At 50.9% G+C, this 18,053-nt stretch overlaps 1 protein-coding gene across 26 annotated transcripts in view; it reads left to right on the top strand.

Annotated features, from left to right (window-relative positions):
* Window positions 1-18,053, top strand: part of LOC101934605 (ankyrin repeat and fibronectin type-III domain-containing protein 1-like) — a 615,848-nt gene that overhangs the window by 583,544 nt on the left and 14,251 nt on the right. For 25 of the 26 annotated variants that reach the window (XM_065558676.1, XM_065558669.1, XM_065558677.1 and 22 more), the window contains 9 exons: window positions 480-687; window positions 2,798-2,992; window positions 3,232-3,345; window positions 4,699-4,796; window positions 8,467-8,557; window positions 14,688-14,795; window positions 15,693-15,792; window positions 16,448-16,580; window positions 17,932-18,051. In XM_065558676.1, coding sequence (XP_065414748.1) covers window positions 480-687; window positions 2,798-2,992; window positions 3,232-3,345; window positions 4,699-4,796; window positions 8,467-8,557; window positions 14,688-14,795; window positions 15,693-15,792; window positions 16,448-16,580; window positions 17,932-18,051 — 1,167 coding nt within the window. The remainder of the gene's footprint in view (window positions 1-479; window positions 688-2,797; window positions 2,993-3,231; window positions 3,346-4,698; window positions 4,797-8,466; window positions 8,558-14,687; window positions 14,796-15,692; window positions 15,793-16,447; window positions 16,581-17,931; window positions 18,052-18,053) is intronic. The other variant, XM_065558681.1, reaches the window with a different exon arrangement.

Below are 18,053 nucleotides of genomic sequence, written 5' to 3'. Positions count from 1 at the left end.
AAAACAAAGGATTAGTATTGTCAGCTCCTTGGGGCAGGGACTGTCGTTTGGTTCTGTTTGTACAGCGCCTAGTGCAGTAGGGTCCCAGTCCATGGCTGGGGCTCCTCAAGGCTACAGTAATACAAACCAATCAGTACAGGCCTAGGTGCCTGACAAATCCACTGGCATTCTGTACACTGTATTAGGCATGGAACAGCTGTGGATAACGAGCCCCTTTGCCTAAGGGTGTTGTGAGTCAAGGATCAGCCCCTCTGGTAGAGACTGGCAATAGACCCCATTCCATACCTACTGCCCTTTCAGAGCCTGTTTTGTGGATAGGCGTGAGGCTCGGCACTCCATCCACCTGGCGCTAAATAGACTGAGAACCCCGTGTAATGACTTGGAATAGAGCCTGGCCAAATCTCAGTGAGGAAAGCGGGGTGAGGCTGAAATGCCCAGCACCCCGGACTCAGTGGGCCCCATTTCTTGTGTCATTGCAGTTTCAGAGCAATGCGGCTCTCTTTGAAGCTGTTGAGCTACAGGATCTGGACAGAGTGCAGGAGCTGCTAAAACAGTACAGCCCAGAGGAGCTGGACCTTAACACCCCAAACAGCGAGGGGCTGCTGCCGCTGGATATCGCCATCATGACCAACAATGCCCCCATTGCCAGGATGCTGCTGCAGGCCGGAGCCAAGGAGAGTCCACACTGTAAGTCACCATTACAGGGTATTTTTCTCACCCCCTCCTGCTCTGCTGTGTCTCACGTGCTCTGTCTTAGATGCTAATGGAGCTCCGCTTACCGTAGCATCTAGGCACCCTATTGCCTGGGCCAGTGTCTTCCTCTTTGAGAGTCCACTCTGCTCCACTGACCCAAAGGAAGAAGGCAGCGAGGACCTGGGGAAGGCTGACAAGAGGAGGCTTGTAGTGCAAGGAGTGGTGCAAAGGGAGACATGTGAGATCCTGAGGGTTAGCGGGAAGGTGGATGCATTGGGGTGACACAAGTCCCCAAACCCAGTGGCCTGATCTAAAACTAGGAGAGAACCAGCCAGCAGGAGAGGTCAGGAGAGATTTCTGTAAGGCCTTCCTATGGAATGGACAGCCAACGGCTGCAGGACAGGCTGAGCTGGGAGCATGTGTGTTTCTAAAGAGAGCACAGTAGGATAGGCAGGTGATGGCATTGGGGGAGGCCAAAGGAGGAGGCCTAAGTGCCCCTTCTGTCATAGGTGATTGCCCTCCTGAGACTGGCAGCATGTGTTTCCTGAGGGAGGGGCAAGTGAATGTCTCTTTGCAGTGCCACTCCCAAAGCTTGCCACTTGCTACCCTTTGCTGGCCTCAAGGCACATTCAGCTGCTTGGTGAGGTGGAAGGGGACTGCTCTGTACAGCAGAGGGTGGGAAGATGGAGCTAGGAGATCATCCCAGCCTCTCCTGGACCTCTTGTGATCTCACAGTCTCTGCCAGATAAAGGAGCTGGTGGGTAAAGACCTCCTGTATCGTTTGCTCAGCATAGAGGTGTGGGGATTGAGTGTCCCGTAAAGAGCCATGAACGGTTTGTCCAGTGCCATGGGAGAATGAGGTTCCCCTGTTTAAATGAAGTTGCTTAGTTAATCTGTACAAGGGGGTGCCCTGTTAAGCATTTATCACTCTGCCTTCAAGGATAGAGGAATATTCTGTCCCCCAGCAATGAGGCTGTGCTGTGTATTGGGGACTGGGCTGGGAGTGGGCCCATGCAGACAGCATGTAGTGGGGATAGCTGGCAGAAGAGCAGACAGAGACAGGAGTTCAGATAGGCAAGCTCCTTTGCCTTCAGTGGAGTCAGGAAAGCCCGCAGGCTCCCCTGGGCAGGGTGGACATGGCTTAGAGCAGCTGTGAATATCAGAAGGTATCATCCCATGTAGAAAGCCAAATCACTCTCACAGATGGGAGAGTTGAAGGCAGGTTGTGCTGCAGCTTATTGACTCATCTGCTTGGCTTGATGGAGGTCTCATTTCATACAACAGCCTCTGTTCTGAGCAGGAGGAAATACCAGCTAGCGGCAGGGAAAGGGGTTGGCTTCATGTTTTAAGGGGGTAATAGAAGAATGATCACAGTTGCCTTCTGCAGACAAACAGCACGACTCCCACTTTTCCTGGACTGTGGGGTATTCCAGAGCAGGCACATTGCATAGTGGTGGGTGAATCTCAGAAGGGTCAGAGAACATAGTCAGTCCTGATCAGCACCCAGCCATTCAGAAGCTGATCCCAGTTCTCCAAGCCAGCTGAGTTTGTGTAATAGGGCCAGGGGAGCTGGTGGGAACAGGCTGTCTCAAGGGTGCTCACCCTGCCACTTGCCCTGGGAAGTGGCCAAGTGCCTGGGAATAGACAACAACCCTTTACTCTCCAGAAAGCTTTAGTTTGGAGCCATAGGCCAGCTCCTGCAGCCTGCGGGAAGGACATGAGCGCTAGTCTGGGACACTACACCAAGGGGTGGGGATGGGGAGGCAGCCTGGCCCGTAGATCTGTGATTACATGGATCTCCTGGCTGGAGGGGCAGCACAGGGATCACCTCCTAAAGCCCTGTTCAAAGCCCACTCACTCCAGCTGTGTGCATGGGAGTGAGGATTTGAACCCAGGTAGCTCTGGGGCATTGGTCATGGCCATTGCCGATGATGCTGCCTGGAGGATGTGAATCAGGCCAAGTAGCTGATGGACATATCACAGTGTAGATAAGGGAGGAGCACAGGGTGCAGCGTAGAATCAAAGACGTGTTGGGGGCTTGCGTGCAGTGGGCTCAACCTAACTGTCCTGTCTTCTTTCCCTCTCACTTCCCTGCCCCTGGCAGTCGTGAGCCTAGAGAGCCGCACCTTACATCTGACGACGCTGGTGCGGGAGGCAGAGCAGCGAGTCAACGAGTTCACCGCACAGGTGGCGAATGAGACGCCCAACACTGACTGCTCAGAGAAGGAGAAGCAGCTGAAGTCCTGGGAGTGGCGCTACCGGCTTTACAAGCGCATGAAAGCTGGTTTTGAGCATGCCTGTGAGTGCCCCATGGGCCTGCATGGGGTGGGGATGACAAGCACCAGCACAAGGAGCAGGAGGGAAGTGGTGCATGGCTGGGGAGTGGGACTCGGGGAAGAGGGTTGCATGGAGCTGGGGGGATTGCCATGGGAGCTGCAGATTGATACTCTCCCGGATAGTCACAGCAGAGTGCACTCCGCCCTGAGCCTCCCCATGACTGGACACTTCTGTACCTACCCCTGTCCTTTCTGTTCCCAGGTGCGCCGGACCCACCCGCTAATGTGCACCTGTCTGTGGCCAGCAGCAGTTCTGTGCAGGTTACCTTCGGGGAGCCCCTAAGTATCAACTCAGCTGTTGTCACCAAATACAAAGGTGAGGCCATGGGAGAGCCACGCGCCCGTGGCCCCTACAGGACACCAGAACAGGGCAGGCCTAATGCTCCCGTGCTCAGGGGTAGAAGGCAGCATGGTCTGATAGTTAGGGCACCAGGCTAGGAATCAGGAGAGCTGGGTTTTATTCCCAGCTCTGCCAGTGACTTTCAGTGATCTGGGGTGAGTCATTTTCCCCTCCCCATCTGTACAGTGATAGTGGTACTAAAGTGTTTGGGAACTATAGATGGAAAGAGTTCCTGTGATATCCGAGCCTGTGATTTCACTGCGGACCAGTGATCTCTGCTATGGCTTGAGGCAAGGGTTTTTTTGCCTCCCTCCCCCCTTCTTCAACACAACTGTTGATAAGGAATAAAAGTCCACAGGGTAGTTGCGTGGCAGCCTGGTTATTGCTGATGATCCCTTTCCAGTCACTACTAACTGACACCAGACACTGGGCATTAATGGGCATTAATGTCCACAGGAATAATGTTTGTAATGACATTATTAAGCTTGTGTGAGGGAATCTCAAATTCCAACTCAGGATGGGCCCCTAGCAAAACCCTGGTCCAATAACCCTGGAAACGTCAGGAAGTTTGTCTATATATTTGAACTTTGCAGCTGGCCCGACCCTACTCCGGGCTGAACCAGGATTCGTACACACCCAGACAGAGGAGAAGTTTGGGTCTGGAGCTGAACTTTGCAACCCTGTCTCTTCCTCGGGTTGATCTCTGGATCCCACAGGAACAAGGCCCATTTGGCGCTAGCACCTGCTCCTGCAGAGGGATTTCCGATCCCTCCTTTTCAATCTGGTGTGTCCTCTAATATCTTTGGTTTTCTTTTACCAGGCACCACCAAATCCTGATGTTTAATCTACTTTATCTGTTCCTCCTCTATGCCTTTCTCTTGCCTTTGTCTGATCCATGTGTCTTTCTTTTTATCTCTGGGCTCGTCTGTCTGTCTGTCCATTTAGCCTGTCTGTCTCCTCTCCATCTCTTTCCCCAAATGCTCTATGCTCAGTCTCTGCTATGTCCAGAAATACAATCGAGCCCGCGGGAGTGCCTGTATTGTGCCAAATGCCTGGGGGCTCTCCAGGCAGTTGGTTTCCAATCCACATCATACCTTCTCCCATTCACTCCGCTGTGCCTTTTCTCAGACATCTCTGCAGCATACGCAGCTGGCCTGGCTGTATCTAGTTCTTTGATTTCATAGTCAATCCCCCTACAGCAGCTGTACCGTCCATGGCAGCCTGGCACTGTAAGCTAACCCAGTCTGCCTGCCAAGCGCTACATCCCTCTCCTTGTTCACGAATGCCTCTCAATGACTGACAAGGCCGTGGGGCTCTCTTTGTTTGCAGTTGAGTGGAGCTGTTCCCCAACCTTCTCCCCTCCCCTCGGGGAGGTGGTGATCGACAAACTAAAGAACCTGCACTTCACCATCCAGGGGCTCATGTCGGTAAGTGAGCACGGCGCCACATCCCTTCACTCTGAGCCATGGCAACGAGGCCGTGTGAGGGGTAAAGAGGGGTGACAGGCCGCAGGCAGAGCTGTCCTGCCCAGGTGGGGGCAGTACTAGAGTCATCTGAGGGCAGCTGAGCAAGGCCGCAGCCTGTTCTTTAGCTGGCATCGCCCTCTCCAGGATTACTCCCCACAGGGGCCTGGCTCCACTCAGGTGAATTTCAGCCTGAATGAGTCCCTGCACAAAACCCCATATGTGCCCTCTCCAGGTATTACCCATACTGTGCTGTGTGGGCATGGCACCACGTTGGGAGCCACAGAGCCCCCTGCAGCTCCAAGCAGCCGTGTGGTGAGTGCGTTCCCCCGGGGTTCTGTATTACAGGTGCCATATTTAGTCAGTCTGGGGCAAAATTTTCCAAATAGAGGCAAGGTGCGTCTTCCGTTTTTTGAATTATGAGTTCTCATGTGGGTACTTGCCTCTCTGGCTCCCCAAAAACTGCCAGTTGTACCCGCAAATAAGGTACTGAGCCTTTGCTCTTTTGCACAAATACCCGTGGTGCTTTTCTCCAATAGACAAAACAAAGGAGAAGGAGCCTTAAAAAGCCAAGAGACTGAACAGCCCAGCCCCGTACGCCACTATGCATATTTGAACACATATGTATGCAGTGATCTTCCCTACCTGACACTACTAGCTGCAGGGCACAGGGTTAATGGAAGAGGCGTGTGCAGGACTCATTGTTAATGCTAGAGAATGGTTCTGAACTGAGAGCCCAGCACTATATTCAGTGCAGGGTCTATACCAGTGTAAGGCACAGGCCCCTGGGGGTGGAAAGGTCACTGGGGGAAGAGGTCATGGCAGTGCAAAACTGCTGCCACTTCCATTGCAGCTAGAGGGCTGTTGGGAGTGGAGACAGTGAGCAGCACTCTCCAGGAAGGGGGCAGCCAGAAGGCATGCTGGTTCCGATTTTCCTCTGGGCAGCCATGCAGCCACATTTGCTGCAGATCCTGGGTACAGCACTCCAGATCAATGTGCCCCTCAGCCCTAGTGCCATGCAGGACTCCTGCTCTTTGTCATGCTGCTAGCAGTTTGGGGAAGTGACCCAGCTCTCCCCAAACCACCCCCTGGGAGGGGATGGCTTATCCCTGTTCACAGGCAGGATGGGATCCACAAGTTTACCCTTATGGGTGGCATCTTCCATATAACCTCTAGATCCCATGAAACGATAAATACTCAGGGGACTGGAAGGCATCTGTCTTCCATGTCATGGCCTGGGCTACTTTGCATGGTGAGGGAATGGGGAGGAGGGAATTCCCAGGCATGCAGGATCCCCAAGCAGGAAGGAAAATAGGTTCATTCACTAGGCCTCTAATTTATCCCCTGTCTCCCACCCTGCTCCTGTCTCTACCCAGGCTCCTGCTAGCCAGCAAATCATGGGCCGATTCCTCAGCCACCTGCAAAGATCAGACTCTTTCACCAATTCCTTAGCTCATTGGCTCTCAACCTTTCCAAACTACTGTACCCCTTTCAGGAAGAGGATTTGTCTTGCGTACCCCCAAGTTTCACCTCACTTAAAAACTACTTGCTTACAAAATCAGACATAAAAATACAAACGTGTCACAGCACACTATTAGTGACAAATTGCTTATGTTCTCATTTTTACCATATAATTATAAAAGAAATTGATTGGAATACAAATATTGTACATGCATTTCAGTGTATAGTCTATAGAGAAGTATAAATAAGTCATTGTCTGTATGAAATTTTAGTTTGTACTGACTTTGCTAGTGCATTTTATGTAGCCTGTTGTAAAACTAGGCAAATATCTAGAGGAGTTGCTGCACACGAAAGCTTATGCTCTAATAAATTTGTTAGTCTCTAAGGTGCCACAAGTCCTCCTGTTCTTCTTTTTTTAGAAGACCTCTGTGAACCTCCAGGAGTACACATACCCCTGCCTTGAGAACCACGCCCTTAGCTAACTGGGGACAAGAACCAGCCATCTCTGAGAGCTTACCAAGATCATGGGCTGGTTTGGGCCAATGCCTCTGAAACCCTCAGGGCCCATGTTGCCTGTCAGCTGTCTCCTTCCCAGGGTGTTATGGAGCAGTTCAGAAAGCAAACACGGGAGCTATGGCTCTGAGAAGTGCGGCTCAGTGACAAACTTGAAGCATGGCAGCTGAGTCAGAGATGTAGCTTTTAAGCCAATGTGCCAAGTCTCTCCCACAAACCCCAGCCTGAGTGCGATGGTCTTATCTGGAGCAGGGGTGAGGAAGTGAAAAGGCCATTGGAGACTCCTCATCAGGGGGGCAGAGAGATCATGAGAGACACTCCTGCAGTGAATGGATGGAGTTACTGTCTTGGTGTAAGACAGTTTTATAGTGGGAGGGAAGTTTGAGCAGGAGGAGCTAGACGTTAAAGTTAGACACAGAAGTTCACTATAATGCTATGTCTATGCTCATGGCGGCATGTAGTGTACAGGCACTGTGTGTAGTTACACACCACAGAGAAAGGCTCCGGTTGCTGGGGAGGCAGTGGGGAAGGGCTCCGGTTGCTGGGGAGGCCGTGGGGAAGGGCTCTGGTGGCTGGGGATGCCATGGGATACTGCACTGCTAAAAATAGCAGTGTGGCAGGGGAGGCATTGCTTGGGCATGTGGAGAGCATGTAGGGTACATATCCTAGCATTCAGGTTCATAGGGCGCTCTGCTCTACTTACCTAAGCCGTGCCTCACCATGTATTGTTTACACCTGTGCTAGCTGGTGCCTGTACTCTACACTCCACTGCAAGTGTAGACGTACCCTAAATCACTCACAATCTGGCATAATTGATCATCTCTGCTCCATACAGCTCCTAGGCTTGAGTAGCAAGGGAAGCTGCAGATCAGGGTTGGGGTGCATTAGCAGAGTCAGATGGGGGCTCTGGGTTGGGATAGTGGGGGTGCTGCTGGTAAAGATTGAGTGTGATTGAATGAGCTGTGTGAAAGATGCAGGACTAAAGAGCCGGGTCAGGATCAAAACGCATCGTCAGAGCTGTGTGTGGGCCTGGGACAGGAGGAAGGAAGGAGTGTTGAAGGTAGTGATGGGGAAGTCTTCAACAGAGCTGCAGGGTAGTGTAGGACTAGAAAGGGAGGCAGTGCTGTGAGTCAGGGTGGATGGCCAGTGATGGAGCTGCAATACCAATGGGATGTTACAGGTCAGAGTGGAAGGGCAGTAACACATGGGGCCAAAGGAGTTTAGGGGCTTTGGAAAACCCCACAAGGTGCCTAGCCACATCTTTAGGCACCTAAAATCTGGCCCACTGTGCCCAGCTCTAACCAGAGCCACCATCGTCTGTTTCATGAGCACTGAAAGCTTTGGTCCGTCCATCCATCTCCCAAAAAACCCAAAAGCTCTCAATCGACAAACTCATGGCATGAGCTGTAGGTCACTGTCTGTTCTGCAGCTGCTTCTGCTTGAGCACAGACTGCGGGCTATGTCGTTCATTTGGCCCCTCCCAGCTTATGGCACTCTTCTCTGTGTAGCAGGAGCAGGGGGTGGATAATGCCATGGAGACGCTCCAGGGGAAGGAAGGCTGCAGGGAACCCTCCTCCTTTACAAGTGCTGGGAGCAGTGGAATGCTATGTGTCTGTGAGACTTTCCAGTCATATTTACTGCCGCTTACTTCCCCATGCAGGGCACGGCCTACTATGTCCAGGTGTCGGCCTACAACATGAAGGGCTGGGGACCCCCGCAAGCCTCAGTGCCACCCTTTGCTATCCCCTCCAGTAAGTACGAGCGTGGGGGGACTGCTTATGGGGGCTGCTGCCTGCCTTGTGTGAACTGGCTTGGACTTCTGAGGGTGGTTCTGGATGTTATAGGCCTGACTCCAATTTATAGCAAGGCCACTTGGCACCACTCTGGCAGGCAAAAAGGGCCTGAAAGTGGGAGTAAATGACTTCTACTCACTTTAAGGCCTCTTTACACTTTCTAAGCAGTGTAAAGCAGCTTTATGGTGAATCAAAAGTAGAATCTAGATATCTATCTACGTCTAGATCTTGAGATGTATGTGTAATGATGTATATGGAAATAATCATAGAATCATAGAATCATAGAATATCAGAGTTGGAAGGGACCTCAAGAGGTCATCTAGTCCAACCCCCTGCTCAAAGCAGGACCAATTCCCAGCTAAATCATCCCAGCCAGGGCTTTGTCAAGCCGGGCCTTAAAAACCTCCAAGGAAGGAGACTCCACCACCTCCCTAGGTAACGCATTCCAGTGTTTCACCACCCTCCTAGTGAAATAGTTTTTCCTGATATCCAACCTGGACCTCCCCCACCGCAACTTGAGACCATTGCTCCTTGTTCTGTCATCTGCCACCACTGAGAACAGCCGAGCTCCATCCTCTTTGGAACCCCCCTTCAGGTAGTTGAAGGCTGCTATCAAATCCCCCCTCATTCTTCTCTTCTGGAGACTAAACAATCCCAGTTCTCTCAGCCTCTCCTCATAAGTCATGTGCTCCAGACCCCTAATCATTTTTGTTGCCCTCCGCTGGACTCTTTCCAATTTTTCCACATCCTTCTTGTAGTGTGGGGCCCAAAACTGGACACAGTATTCCAGATGAGGCCTCACCAATGTTGAATAAAGGGGAACGATCACGTTCCTCGATCTGCTGGCAATGCCCCTACTTATACAGCCCAAAATGCCGTTAGCCTTCTTGGCAACAAGAGCACACTGTTGACTCATATCCAGCTTCTCGTCCACTGTGACCCCTAGGTCCTTTTCAGCAGAACTGCTACCTAGCCATTCGGTCCCTAGTCTGTAGCAGTGCATGGGATTCTTCCGTCCTAAGTGCAGGACTCTGCACTTGTCCTTGTTGAACCTCATCATGTTTTTTTCTGCCCAATCCTCTAATTTGTCTAGGTCCCTCTGTATCCGATCCCTACCCTCTAGTGTATCTACCACGCCTCCTAGTTTAGTGTCATCTGCAAACTTGCTGAGAGTGCAGTCCACACCATCCTCCAGATCATTAATAAAGATATTAAACAAAACCGGCCCCAGGACCGACCCTTGGGGCACTCCACTTGAAACCGGCTGCCAACTAGACATGGAGCCATTGATCACTACCCGTTGAGCCCGACGATCTAGCCAGCTTCCTATCCACCTTACAGTCCATTCATCCAGCCCATACTTCTTTAACTTGGTGGCAAGAATACTGTGGGAGACAGTATCAAAAGCTTTGCTAAAGTCAAGAAATAACACATCCACTGCTTTCCCCTCATCCACAGAGCCAGTTATCTCATCATAGAAGGCAATTAGGTTAGTCAGGCACGACTTCCCCTTCGTGAATCCATGCTGGCTGTTCCTGATCACTTTCCTTTCCTCTAAATGTTTCATAATTGATTCCTTGAGGACCTGCTCCATAATTTTTCCAGGGACTGAGGTGAGGCTGACTGGCCTGTAGTTCCCCGGATCCTCCTTCTTCCCTTTTTTAAAGATGGGCACTACATTAGCCTTTTTCCAGTCATCTGGGACCTCCCCCGATCGCCATGAGTTTTCAAAAATAATGGCTAATGGCTCTGCAATCTCACCCGCCAACTCCTTTAGCACCCTCGGATGCAGCGCATCCGGCCCCATGGACTTGTGCACGTCCAGTTTTTCTAAATAGTCCCGAACCACTTCTTTCTCCACAGAGGGCTGGTCACCTTCTCCCCATGCTGTACTGCCCAGTGCAGCAATCTGGGAGCTGACCTTGTGCGTGAAGACAGAGGCAAAAAAATCATTGAGTACATTAGCTTTTTCCACATCCTCGGTCACTAGGTTGCCTCCCTCATTCAGTAAGGGGCCCACACTTTCCTTGATTTTCTTCTTGTTGCTAACATACCTGAAGAAACCCTTCTTGTTACTCTTAACATCTCTTGCTAACTGCAACTCCAAGTGTGATTTGGCCTTCCTGATTTCACTCCTGCACGCCTGAGCAATATTTTTATACTCCTCCCTGGTCATTTGTCCAATCTTCCACTTCTTATAAGCCTCTTTTTTGCGTTTAAGATCAGCAAGGATTTCACTGTTTAGCCAAGCTGGTCGCCTGCCATATTTACTATTCTTTCTACACATCGGGATGGTTTGTTCCTGCAACCTCAATAAGGATTCTTTAAAATACAGCCAGCTCTCCTGGACCCCTTTGCCCTTCATGTTATTCTCCCAGGGGATCCTGCCCATCTGTTCCCTGAGGGAGTCAAAGTCTGCTTTTCTGAAGTCCAGGGTCCATATTCTGCTGCTCTCCTTTCTTCCTTGTGTCAGGATCCTGAACTCGACCATCTCATGGTCACTGCCTCCCAGGTTCCCATCCACTTTTGCTTCCCCTACTAGTTCTTCCCTGTTTGTGAGCAGCAGGTCAAGAAAAGCTTTGCCCCTAGTTGGTTCCTCCAGCACTTGCACCAGGAAATTGTCCCCTACGCTTTCCAAAAATTTCCTGGATTGCCTGTGCACCGCTGTATTGCTCTCCCAGCAGATATCAGGGTGATTAAAGTCTCCCATGAGAACCAGGGCCTGCGATCTAGCAACTTCTGCTAGTTGCCAGAAGAAAGCCTCGTCCACCTCATCCCCCTGGTCTGGTGGTCTATAGCAGACTCCAACCACGACATCACCCTTGTTGCTCCCACTTCTCAACTTTATCCAGAGACTCTCAGGTTTTTCTGCAGTATCATACCGGAGCTCTGAGCAGTCATACTCCTCTCTTACATACAACGCCACTCCCCCACCTTTTCTGCCCTGCCTGTCCTTCCTGAACAGTTTATATCCATCCATGACAGTACTCCAGTCATGTGAGTTATCCCACCAAGTCTCTGTTATTCCAATCACATCATAATTCCCTGACTGTGCCAGGACTTCCAGTTCTCCCTGCTTGTTTCCCAGGCTTCTTGCATTTGTGTATAGGCACTTAAGATAACTCAATGATTGTCCCTCTTTCTCAGCATGAGACAGGAGTCCTCCCCTCTTGCGCTCTCCTGCTTGTGCTTCCTCCCAGGATCCCATTTCCCCACTTACCTCAGGGCTTTGGTCTCCTTCCCCCGGTGAACCTAGTTTAAAGCCCTCCTCACTAGGTTAGCCAGCCTGCTGGCGAAGATGCTCTTCCCTCTCTTCGTTAGGTGGAGCCCGTCTCTGCCTAGCACTCCTTCTTCTTGGAACACCATCCCATGGTCGAAGAATCCAAAGCCTTCTCTCCGACACCACCTGCGTAGCCATTCGTTGACTTCCACGATTCGACGGTCTCTACCCCGGCCTTTTCCTTGCACAGGGAGGATGGACGAGAACACCACTTGCGCCTCAAACTCCTTTATCCTTCTTCCCAGAGCCACGTAGTCTGCAGTGATCCGCTCAAGGTCATTCTTGGCAGTATCATTGGTGCCCACGTGGAGAAGCAGGAAGGGGTAGCGATCCGAGGGCTTGATGAGTCTCGGCAGTCTCTCCGTCACATCGTGTATCCTAGCTCCTGGCAAGCAGCAGACCTCTCGGTTTTCCCGGTCAGGGCGGCAGATAGATGACTCAGTCCCCCTGTGGAGGGAGTCCCCGACCACCACCACCCTCCTCCTCCTCTTGGGAGTGGTGGTCGTGGAACCCGCATCCCTAGGACAGTGCATCTTTTGCCTTCCAATCGGTGGAGTCTCCTTCTGCTCCCTTCCCTCAGATGGGCCATCTAGTCCACTCTCCGCATTAGCACCTGTAGAGAGAACATGGAAACGATTGCTCACCTGTATCTCCATTGCTGGTGCATGGACGCTCCTCTTTCTTCTTCTGGAGGTCACATGCTGCCAAACCTCCTCACAATCCTTCTGTCCCTGCTGCGCCTGCTCTGAATCTTCAGAACATTGTGGCCGTAGAAGCATCTCCTGACGTCTGTCCAGGAAATCTTCATTTTCCCTTATGCAACGCAGAGTCGATACTTGTTTCTCCAGCCCTCGAACCTTCTCCTCCAATATGGAGACCAGCTTGCACTTTGTACAGACAAAGTCACTTCTGTCCTGCGGAAGAAAGACAAACATGGCACAACCAGTGCAGGTTACAACAGCTGATCGCTCACCTTCCATATCACCGTCCTCTTAGGAGCTTCCTCAACTGTTGCAGGAACTACTCGGAGAAACCTGCAGGAAAGCCTCAGTGCGCTCTCCCCACGCGAACTCCCAGGCAAACTCCTGCTGTTAGCCTCTGCTGTTCGCCGCTCAGCTGGTTGTAGAGAACTAGATCCAGTTGTAGATCTGTGTGTATAATAATATAGAGAGATTTGGATGTAGATGTATAATGTGTGTATAAATATATGTTGATCTATATATAAATCTAGATGTAGCTCTGTTTATAGAACATATGTATAAATGTATAAATACACTGCAGGAGCAGTGTAAAGCTGCCTTATCATAATGAGAATCAGGTTGTGCGTGTGTGTGTGTGCGTGTGTTTGCATTATATGTGTGCATATCGATATAGCAGGTATGTATAAATCCAGTTGAAGTTAAACAGACTATTTGTTTATTTTTATTTTCTTTAATATTACTCCCCTGTATACAAATCCCTCTCGTTCCCAATGTAATATAGCCAGGCACCTCCCTGGGTGTTTTTAAAGCTCCTAAAAATAGTGCCAACTCCCAGCCAAAGTTAACAGAGCTGAACTTTCCATGGAAAACAGCAGTGTGCCAGACAGGGGGATTTAAACCAATTTAACGTACAGCTAATGTAAAAGACCAGTCAGCCCTGGTTCCCCCTTGCTCAGTAGCTCTGCCACCTTGTAACCAGCTGGAGCTGGCCAGAGGGATTATTTATTTATTTGTCTAGGTGCGTTGTGCTATCAGCACTGACTGGTCTCAGGAAGCTTCAGCTCCAGGGAAGTCCTGGAGGAAGACACTGGAAAGATTTTTAAACAAACAGTGAAGAGCAGCAACAGACACGACCTTGTTCTTTACCTTGATTTGTCATCTCCTCCTGCTGGCCACAGCTGTTAAAGTCCAACCACTCGCAGTTACTGTTGGGTGGGTGGATGGCACAGGGGTGCTAACCATGGCCAGTGTCTCTCTAAAACCCGAACTGACCCAGAGAGAGAGAGAGAGAGAGAGAGACAGGGCGAGATGGGGAGCGAAAGAGAGATCTGTGCTGTCTCTGAAGAATGATCCAAGATCAGTCTCCAAAGCCTACTTGCTGCCACGGTACAGTGCAGGTTTTGCATGGCCGTCACAAAATGGGCTCCCAGCTCCAACATCTGCCTGTCCCATCTATTCATAAGAGAAAGGAACATCTGTGTTATTGTTCCGCTGAATCTTGGCTCCCCTCCTCTATACTCTGTAGCTTTAAAAAATATCAGTCCTGATCCTCCACGGGTGTCAATGTGCACGGCTCCAGTGAAGACAACAGAGCTGCATCCGTTTGCATACTCTGGGGATCTGGCCCAATATTCCATGCAAGGCATGTAGTTTCTCCTGTCCAGTGAGCCACCCTGGTGACTTCTGTTTTTTCTCTAGGCAGCAATGCCTCCCAGCTAGCGTCACTAACTGAGCTCCCAGGGTTGCTCACTTCATCCCATCCATCTCGGGAAAGCATAGCCATGAGAGGCCTGTGGGCAAGAGAAAAGAAAATAAATAAGGCTTTCTCACAGACTCCGTAGACCCCTACCCCATTACATGACTACGGTAGTTTGCTCCTGCCTATGGAGTGGGCAGATGAGGCAGCCATGAGGTAAAGAGCCATGTAGCATGCTTTGTCTTAATGGAGACCTGGCATTGGAGGGTGGGATAGAAAATAGAAGGAAACAGCTGTTCCTGAACATTAGCTGTGAAGCTGGAAGGGGGTAGCTGAGGCTCCATCAACCTGAGGCAGCTTCAGCACTGGTCAAACCTACACTGGGGTAATAGTCACCCTCCTTCCCCATAGACTGGCGGGAATATGATGGGAGAGCACCAAGGCAAAGGGGACAAGCCGAAGCCTTAGATCACCTTCTCAGCCAGGTGAAGACTGTGCATCAGCATTGTGTCTGCCATGGTGAGTCCGGGTCTGCAGGCCGATGCAAAGCTTGCGGTTTCTACAGCACAGGCTGGGGTAGCACATGAGCCAACCCCTACTAGCTAGGAGGAGTTGCTCCTAGGGATGAAGTCAGACCAGATAGGCACAAGATGGGTAGTTCTGGTAGCTGAGTTTTAACACTAGAATCAATACAGCTTGTCCCTCCCTACAGCATGTTCCTTTGCACATGACAGTGCTGTTCTTGGTGGGATGGTGCCTGTTCAGAAGACATTAGATGGCTTTGGGTGGGCCTGCCCCCCTCCACTTGCATTGCTGCTTAGCAGAGGGAGCTACTGGGAACCACTGGTACATTGCTGGTATCAGCAGGGTCAGAGGAAAGGGGGAGACAAAGCCATTGCCAGTGTCCTGTCTGAAAAGACATGAAGGAGGCAGCCAGTGAAAGCATGAGGGAGGAGATTTCAACCAGGTTCTCTTTCATGGTGAGGAACATCCAGAGGCTCTGGGCTGACTGACATCTGCACCCCAGTCCTGGTGTGTCACAGAGGCTCCTTTGAAATCACTGGTATTGCTGGCTTCCAGAACAGCCTTTCTTGCTGTACCTCTGCATTTCTGCTCCGAGTTCTGGAACTGCAGAAGTCTCACAAGCATGTAGCAAGTTAGCAGAGAAGTGGGGCTGGTATCAGGCTATAGAGCCTTTCGCCTGCAGGTCACTGGGTCAAACCCAACCCTGGGGCCATGAGGGGAAGCTTGCACCACCCATGCACCATACCTGGTCTCTGATTAAAGACAGAACTGTCACCCCAGCACCATTCGCTGGCACTAAGCATTTCCAGGGTCAGCATGCTGTGGTGGTGGGCACTGTACAAATAGCGCCCCCACATCCCGATTTGTTCTCTATGCTGCCTTGTTCTCCAGAGTCCTGCAAGAACCAGCCCCAGAGCAGGAAGCACTCGGTCTCCAAAAGCCTGAAGCACCTTTTCCACCCTGGCAGCAAGTTCTTAAAGAGTCTGAAAAGGTAAGTGCGGGTGAAAGGGCGGGGCAACCCTGTCCTCGGGGTGTCCCTAAACCTCTGCATTCCAGAAGCTGGGACTGAATGACAGCAAATGGATCACACAGTAAATTGCCTGGTTCTGTTCACTCGAGCTGAAGCATCTGGCACTGACCACTGTCAGACAACGCAGTGCTGGGCTAGATGGACCATTGGTCTGACCTAGTAGGGCCGCTCTTATGTTCTAATGTCTGGGAGCATGTCTCCCATTGTAGACTCATACCACACTGTCATGGCGTAAAGTGGCCTGGACTTGGCTTCCTGCATGTGATAAAAACAGCAGCAAAACTTAATGAAAACCTGGGTTTCAATAGAAAAAACTGTTTCTGCTCTTGGAGGAGATGGGCTCATCCTCAGGGATGAGCCAGTCAGCAAGGGGAGCTGGCTGCTGGCTTGCCCTCAGCACCGGGGACAGTGGAGCTCTGAGGGACTGCAGAAAACACAGTCATTTAGGAAATCTCTCCCCTTGCTCTTACACACACCTTCCCTGCTTTTCTGCATCTCATAATCCCTGCTTCTGGGCTCCCGTGTGCACTGTGGGAGAAAGACACCTTTGGAAAATAACCTACCCTACCAGCAATAATGGGCTTTCCCCCAAAATCTGTCTCCTCTCTCCCCACAGGGGCCTGTATCTCACCTCCATCTTCTACAAAGACGACAACATCCTGGTGACACATGAGGATCAGATCCCTGTGGTGGAGATAGATGACACCTACTCCTGCCTACTCATGCAGGACTTCCTCTGGTTCACCAAGGTAACACATGTGGCTACTCTGTCCTGCATGCTATGGCCTTAGCACCTGTGATTGCAGGCCACCTTTCCTACGCCGCCACCATACAGGCACTGGTGAAATTAGGCCTCAGGGCAGTGCACCGTCCAGTTAAGTGCTTTGCTGCGGGATTCTTTTGACAAGATCAAGGAAAGACTCAGATTTTACCCGTCAGTGTCTGAAGCCAGCCTTGTTCCATTTCTATTGCTGAGTAGATGTAGTAGCCCCATAATGGTTTACTACTGCAGTTCTTTCACCCTCAGCTAATTGGATCCAGGTTTGTCCTATGGGCTGAGGTTTAGCTGGGCTGAGAACAGTTGCACCATGTCACTGGCAGCCTAGGCGGATGAAATTAGTGAGTGCTACTTCTGTGACTTACACCAAGGATTCAGACCACCGCACATCTGGAAGCTCCTGGGCTTCCTGATGTTTCCTCTGGGCATTTCTCTGTGATGCTACCCTCATGTACTCTACACAGCATGGCTATAGAATGCCATGGAGAGCTCATTGCAGTGAGATACTGGCAGAGCCAGCATGAATCAAGCTGTACACTAGTGCCAACCTCCAATTGGCAGCCACTGGCACCAGTTGGGGCGATGGAGCTCAGTGGCACATGCGATTTCCAAGACTGTAGCTCATCCCACTTTCTGTACTAATGGAGAAACCTCCTGGAAGATGCTTCCACACAGCCCAAGCCTGACAACATGCCTGAAGCTTTTAATGGAGAAGAAACATAACATATCCGCTTGCAGTGGCCGCATAGACCCCCCCTTTTGTGTGCCTATTGTGTGCCACTCATCTACGCTGCTGCGGATTTGTACCATCTTTCTCTGAAGGGATATTCTGCCTCTTTTTCAGCAGCCTTGTGTTTGTCTGTGTCACTGCTGCCTTTTGCTGCAGTAGCAGCGTTGAAGGACCAGCGTTGTCACTTCTGTAGGATCATGCAGAACCAGGCATACAGGATACCACTGTAGTGCAGCGTGTTCTGGAGGCAGCACTGAAGTGGTGGAAAGGGACGCTGCCAAGTAGTTCAAGCCCAGCATTTGATCTCCCATATCTTAAAATGGTTCTAATCTGCTGAGGAGCACCCTCTAGGATGTCCCAGATGTAGGTTTAAAAAGGCCTCGATTGCAAAGATGTTAAAATGCACGGACAAAATTTATGTAGGACCTACACAAATCCAGTGTTTTATTTTTGCTCTTGTACTGTGCAGCTATCCCTCGTCTCTGAGCTGTGCTGACATTACTGGGGGTTGAACAGGTCTCCTGGGTGACGGGCAAGGTATAAAATCCTAGGTGGGGGCGTGTTGTTGATGGTTCTGCTCCGTACACTGCAGGTTGCCTGCATGTGGGATGAGATCTTGTGGCTGCGTCAGTGTCTCACCGTCTCCCAGTCATCCTGCTCCTGCATCCTGCAGACGCGCTTCAAGATGCTGCTGGCCATCTCACAAATGCAGGT

The sequence above is a fragment of the Chrysemys picta genome, chromosome 10 (genome assembly GCF_011386835.1).
Source record: "Chrysemys picta bellii isolate R12L10 chromosome 10, ASM1138683v2, whole genome shotgun sequence".
NCBI lineage: Eukaryota > Metazoa > Chordata > Testudines > Emydidae > Chrysemys > Chrysemys picta.
Note: the sequence above shows the minus strand (reverse complement) of the source record. Positions and strands in the feature narration are given on the sequence as shown.